Below are 6,342 nucleotides of genomic sequence, written 5' to 3' on the forward strand. Positions count from 1 at the left end.
ACACACACACACACACACACACACACACACACACACACACACACACATGCACACTCCACGCCTTTCCCCATCCTCCAGGGAATCTCTGTAGAGACTGGATTTTATAGGTGGATTCTGAGGCTGGGGGTTGGGGTGAGGTCTGAAAATCAAGGTATTAAAATGTCTTGTTCTCCCTGTGAAAGCAGAGAATCTAGTACCTGTGGAGAGGCAGCATCCAGAGACCCCTCTTCCCCTACTCATGCTCCCTAACCCCCAAGTCTCTCTGCCTGTGTGTACATCATTTCAAAGGGAAACAAATGAATACATTTTTCTAAGTCCCCAGGGCCAGCCCGTGTGGTGTCTTTATTTGGGAGGGGCAGGGAAGAGAATTCAGAGGGGGCTTCAGCGCTGGCCTGGGTGAAACCTTTCTGTGAAAAATTGGGGCAGAATTTTAACTAGGAATTATTGTGTCTAAGGCAATGTCATGGGCCAGAAGAGGTTTGATAAGAGCAGAGGATTGCCTCCTGCCTCAGGTACAGTTGATGTGAGAAAAGAGATAGTCTCCCCCAGAGAGTCTAAATCAGGGGTGGGGACCCTGCAACCTTGAGGCCACATGTGACCTTCTAGGTCTTCAAGTGTGGCCCTTTGACTGAATCGATTCAAAGGGCTACACTTGAGGACCTAGAGGGCCACATGTGGCCTTAACCACCCTTACTCTAGTACATGGCCCTGCAGCACAACCTACTCCTCCTCAAGCACAGAGCCCTTCTTCAGGAAGAGGCCAGTGATATGCATGTGTGGGTGATGTCAGGCTCCCTCCTCCCCCTGCCCCAGATCTGGGACCTTTGAGCCAGTAAGGCAGTCAGTCTATCTGGCCTCATTGCATAGGTCAGCAGACAGACTAAGTAAGGACCACGGACTGGAGGACCCCAAGAGGCAGAAAGCACCATCCCCCCAGATGCTGGTATCTCAAGCCCTAATTATTTTGCCTTGAAGCATAGATAAAAGCTAGGGGAGCCTCCAGTCTCTGCCTTTGGGAAGCCTGTGGTAGGGCGGGGTAGAGCAGAAACATGGAAATGCCACAAAATATGGGAAGAGCATCATATAAACTGTAGCAAATAGCCTGTTGCACTGCCTGGGCCACATTTCCTCATCATTGTGAACCCCTGAACTAGGAGTCAGAGACTCAAAAAATGTCCTAGCTAGAAAAGATCTCAATGACAATGTTTCCTCAAAGATGGGGAAACTGAGGGTCAGAATCGGAAAAGAATAATCTTGAGGAAGGTCATACAGTGAGTTAGGAGCACAGATTTGAGCCTGGATAATCAGATTTCAAGTATAGTACTTTTTGCCAATCTAGGAGATTAGACCTGGGTTTAAATCCCAGTTTATGTCTCGTAGTTGGGTGAGGTCGGATAAGCCTCTTTGACCCTCAGTTTCTTCACCTATAAAATAAAGGGGTTGGACAAAACTGGAGGTTCTTAACATACAGTACATGGACCCTTGGGGTCATTGGATAGATTTCAGAGGATTCATTAATTTAATTTTTAAAAAAATATTTTGGTAACTTTCAATATAATTGGTTTCCTTTGTAATTCTATGTATTTCATTTTATGCATTTAAAAACATGATTCTGAGAAAGGGTTCTTAGGCTTCATCAAACTGACAGCCAAGGCTGGGAGGGGAGGGGAGGTGGTGTTCTGGGACACACACAAAAACGCTAAGAACCTTTCTAGGTGATCTCTAAAGGCCCTTCTAGAAGCTGGTGGCAAATTATTATGTAAGTGGCACCAAAGAAATAGAAGTACAAATTCACATTTTCATTTGACTTTTACTAGCTATGTGAATCTGGGCAAGGCACTTAACCTCTCTAAACCTCAGTTTCTTCTTCTGTAAAAAGGGGATGATAGTCCCTGTAGCACCTACCTCACAGGGTTATTATGAGGAATGCGCTTTGTGAATTTTAAAGCACTAAACCTGAACTATTATTAACAGTGTATGACCCATTTTAAAGGGAAAGGAATAACATTTATGATCACCTGGGCTGGGCCATGAGGCTTATCAAATTTTAATAATATAATTTATTGATAGAATTATTAAATATTATTAACAAATGTAATACAGTGAAGTGAGACTGACTGTTTTCTAAGGGCCTTCCCACCTCAAACATTCTATAGGTCTGCAACTTTGGGGAATTTCATTCCCTCAAGTTAGATATCATTCCAGTCCCCAGAGTAACAGAATTCAGTGACTTCAATGATTCTGTGACATCATGCCTCCTCCCCAGAGGGGGGGCCAGGATTCCAAGGGGTCCCTCACTTCCTGTGCTCCAAAGTGGCCAAGTGACGGCAAACCAGAGCCCTGGAAGGAAACCCACTGTCCCAAGCTTCTTCTCCCTCTCTTCCCCCGGCCACCATGGACACCCATGACAGGGATCCCAATGCTTGCATCCAGAGCTTTGGGCCCCACCCCTACCACCAGGAGAAACAGCAGGTGAACTTAGGGCCAAGGCCAGACAAGGGATCTCCAAGGCCCCTGTTCCCAGGGCGGGAGGCGGCTAAGGTCACATTGCCCATACCCTCTCCATAGATGTCTTCTAGAAACAGTATCTGTTTTTGCTTTTTTGTTTTGTTTTGTTTTGTTTTGTTTTTTTGGCGAGGCAATTGGAGTTAAGTGACTTGCCCAGAGTCACACAACTGGTGAGTGTTATGTGTCTGAGGCTGGATTTGAACTCAGGTCCTCCTGACTCCAGGGCCGGTAATCTAACCACTGCGTCACCTAGCTGCCCCAAACAGTGTCTCGCTGTCTGGCTAGGTCCCGTGAAGGAAAGAAGGGACTCATGGGATGGTTCAGAACATGAAAGAGATTGGCAAAGCAGGGGCCAAGGCCAGGCTTTACATCTCAGTCCAAAAATGTTTCCTAGAAGAGGTAGCCATTGAGGCTACCAATCAGGGTCCTCTCAACCCCATTGATTAAAGTCTGGGGGACCATTTTCTATGGGTTGCGGTATTGATCTGGTTTATGGAGACCCTGGGACTTGGTCTGGTCAGGTGCTAGACACTGGTGAACAGCTGATGGTCCCAGTAGAAGTGTTGCAGGAGACCAACCAAGCAGCCTGGTGGAAGTTCCTGGTCTCAGGGGCTGTGGCTGGTGCTGTGTCACGTACTGGAACAGCCCCACTGGACAGGGCTAAAGTCTTCATGCAGGTGAGGACAGCCCAGGGATACCTATAGGGACTGGTCTGGAGACAAGGCTGGAGAGGGAGGAGGGCAGGATAGCAAAATGGTTGGGATCAGTGATGAAAGGTAGACTTCAGAACTGATTTGGGGATGGGGATGGACATGAGGATGGGCCAGGGACTGGGCACAGGGCTGGGGACATCCTCTCCCTGCATACCCAGGTCTATGCCTCCAAAACAAACATCATGAACTTGCTGGGGGGCATGCGAAGCATGATCCAAGAAGGCGGAATACGCTCCCTGTGGCGGGGAAACGGCATGAACGTGCTCAAGATTGCACCCGAGTATGCCATCAAGTTCTCCGTCTCTGAGCAGGTGAACGAGAGGCTGAGGCTCTTCCCACATCCCTTCTGAAGACCTGGACTCTGACCCTGACCTAGGCCCTCTCTCCTGCACAGACTCTGAACTACACTTTCACCTCTTCTAGACCCCAAATCTGCACCTGATCCAGGTTCTGACCTTCACTCCCAATCTCATTTTTATCCTAATTCTCACCTTGTTTCTGACCCAGGCCCAGCCACCCACCCTCCCTCTCATGTGTGTACTATCCCTCACTCAACCCCAATTCTGACTCTGAACCTAGTCCTACACCCTCTTTCTTTCTTTCTTTCTTTCTTTCTTTCTTTTGCGGGGGGGGGGGGTAAGAACTCATATTCTTTACTGACATTGCAAGGAAAGGCTAAATTTTTTTTCACTTTTTGGGGAGGCAATTGGGGTTAAGTGACTTGCCCAGGGTCACACAGCTGGTAAGTGTCAAGTGTCTGAGGCCAGAGTTGAACTCCATACCTCTCTAACAGCCCTCCTAGTGCCCACCCTTTTTATCATCCCCTTGTCCAATAGTACCCACAACATGTCCATTTCACCTAGGGTCCACTTCTACCTTTTCTTCTGTCCAGCCTTTTGTGGTTAAAGGAGCAAGAGGTTAGGGGGATGGCCCTGAGGGTTTGGGAGATCAAGAAAAGAATTTGGGGGAGGGGACTCTGGGAAGGAATTGGGAGAGGGTTGGAGGATAGGGATAGAATGATTGGCTCTTCCCTTATCCCCTGTTCCCCTGTCACCTCCTCACTTCCCACAGTATAAGACTTTCTTCTACAACCAGAAAAACCCACAGCCCTTTCAAGAAAGAATCCTGGCTAGCTCCCTGGCAGTGGCTGTCTCCCAGACTCTCATCAACCCCATGGAGGTGAGCTCCTAATCCATGGTTGCCTCTGTCTAATTAGTCAGGATGGGACTGACTGGGGGACAGAATGCCTGGTACTCATTCCCTCCAGAGTCTTTCAGATCAGGCCAGTTTCTCTGGGGCTTTGCATGACAAGGCTAGGGGACAGGATGTCCAATTCCTTCTGAGTCCCATGTCCAACACCTCCTGTTCCCCAAGGATGTTCTCCAGGCCCAGGCACCTCATAGAATCAAGAGATTTAGAGCTGGAAGAAACTTTAGAAATATCTAGTTCAACATGAATATTTTACAGATGAGGAAACTGAGGGCCAGTAAATGAAAGGACTTGCCCAGAATAACATGGCTAGTAAGTAGCAAAGCATGGATTTGAATGCAGATCCCCTGACTCCAACTCCAGGTGCTGAAGACCCGGCTGATGCTCCAGAGGACGGGCCAGTACAAGGGGCTACTGGATTGTGCATGCCAGATCCTAGGGCGTGAGGGAACCCGAGCCTTCTATCGGGGTTACTTGCCCAACATGCTGGGCATTGTGCCCTATGCCTGCACCGACTTGGCTGTCTATGAGGTCAGGGACCCCAGGGCATAGGCTGCCCTGGGCCTCTCAATGATGGGATAGAGGATCACTGAGGGAGTGGGGTCTCAGTGAAGGGATGGGGGTTCATTGAGGGCAAGGGGAAGGGCTTAGAAAGGAGAAGGACACTCAAGGACACAAATCTTTTGGCCCAACACTGCCCCCTCTACTTTTTCCCCCCCTTATAGTCGCTCAGGTGGGTCTGGCTCTACTTAGGGTTCGAGTCAAACAATCCCAATGGGATGGTCAGCCTATTGTCCATCACACTGTCCAGCACATGTGGCCAGATGGCCAGCTACCCCCTGACACTGGTGCGGACAAGGATGCAGGCCCAAGGTAAGACATTCTCTAATTTGATCTCTATCTCCCCACCATTAAAATACCCACTTTTTAAAAATTCCAATGGGTCCCAGAGGCCCAAAACATCTGTGTTGTAGAAAGGTACTTGAGATCCCGGCAACGTCAGAAGGAAGCTGGGGGTCCAGGATAACAGAATTGTGGAAGGGATGGCTAGAAGCCTATAGGACTTCCAAAATAGGTCATAGAGAGGAAATACTTGAGGCTGGGAGATCAGATTGGCTTCATTTCCCCCTGGCTGTGGATTGGCCACCTCTTGGGACCCTGCTAATCAAATCCCATTTCCACTTGTTCCCTTGGTGGGGCACAGAGAGGGACCCCTGACTGTACATGACTTCTTGACCTGATACTGATCCTACCCCTTCCCCTATACTTCACAGACACCTTGGAGGGCTCAAATCCCACCATGCAAGATGTCTTTGGAAAGATCCTAGCCCAGCAGGGCATGCCCGGCCTGTACCGGGGGGTGACTCCCACTCTCCTGAAGGTGCTGCCAGCAGTGGGCATCAGCTACGTGGTATACGAAGCCATGAAGAGTGTTCTGGGGGTGGCTAAGAGCCTTCCCTCTTGTCTGGAGGGCTAAAGGGCCAGAGACCCCCAGAAAGGGCTGGGGAGGATCTAAAGGATCAAGGCCCCCCACCCAGGGAGCCTGGCAGGGTTGGGCCAAGGAGATTCTAGGCACATAAGGCCAGCTCAGAGCCCTCTCCAGTGCTCTTAGCCCTGGAGTGCAAAAGGCAGGAAGGACTTTAGAGTAAGGTCCATTTCCCAAATCTTCCCCGGGGGGCTGGATGTGGTTTCCCCAGGCCCAGACTCAGGTTTGGAGAAGACAGTGGAAGTGGTGATAAAGGAGTAAAGTCAACTATTGTGTGGCATCTCTGTAAGTGGGTGAGATGTGGGGTGTGGGCCAAGTATACCTGAATTATAGGAGGGAAACTGTTGATCCAAGACAGCTGTGAGACAACACTAGAGCCTGGGCCTCCATGCTGTGGCAGGGGAGATGGAAGCCCAAGAGGCCAAG

The 6,342-nt window shown here is 49.5% G+C and overlaps 2 protein-coding genes across 2 annotated transcripts in view; both read left to right on the top strand.

The window, feature by feature from the left end:
* SLC25A23 (solute carrier family 25 member 23) overlaps positions 1–3,598 on the top strand; it is a 12,313-nt gene extending 8,715 nt beyond the window's left edge. The window contains exon 11 of the mRNA XM_027851349.1: positions 3,533–3,598. Coding sequence (XP_027707150.1) covers positions 3,533–3,536 — 4 coding nt within the window. The 3' untranslated portion in view covers positions 3,537–3,598. The remainder of the gene's footprint in view (positions 1–3,532) is intronic.
* Positions 3,599–4,147: 549 nt separating this feature from the next.
* On the top strand, positions 4,148–5,907 carry SLC25A41 (solute carrier family 25 member 41). Its single transcript, XM_027851289.1, has 5 exons — positions 4,148–4,159; positions 4,293–4,400; positions 4,794–4,961; positions 5,156–5,303; positions 5,705–5,907. Exons 1-5 carry the CDS (start codon positions 4,148–4,150, stop codon positions 5,905–5,907), a joined length of 639 nt encoding a protein of 212 aa, XP_027707090.1.
* The last annotated feature ends 435 nt before the right edge of the window (positions 5,908–6,342 follow it).

The sequence above is a fragment of the Vombatus ursinus genome, unplaced genomic scaffold, assembly GCF_900497805.2.
Source record: "Vombatus ursinus unplaced genomic scaffold, bare-nosed wombat genome assembly UNPS02009173.1, whole genome shotgun sequence".
NCBI lineage: Eukaryota > Metazoa > Chordata > Mammalia > Diprotodontia > Vombatidae > Vombatus > Vombatus ursinus.

Bases quoted from the DNA above. Each gene is read 5' to 3' on its own strand.
- SLC25A41 (XM_027851289.1), top strand. The intron at 4,401-4,793 runs GTGAGCTCCTAA...CTCCAACTCCAG, and splicing joins CTCTCATCAACCCCATGGAG to GTGCTGAAGACCCGGCTGAT. The intron at 5,304-5,704 runs GTAAGACATTCT...TATACTTCACAG, and splicing joins GACAAGGATGCAGGCCCAAG to ACACCTTGGAGGGCTCAAAT.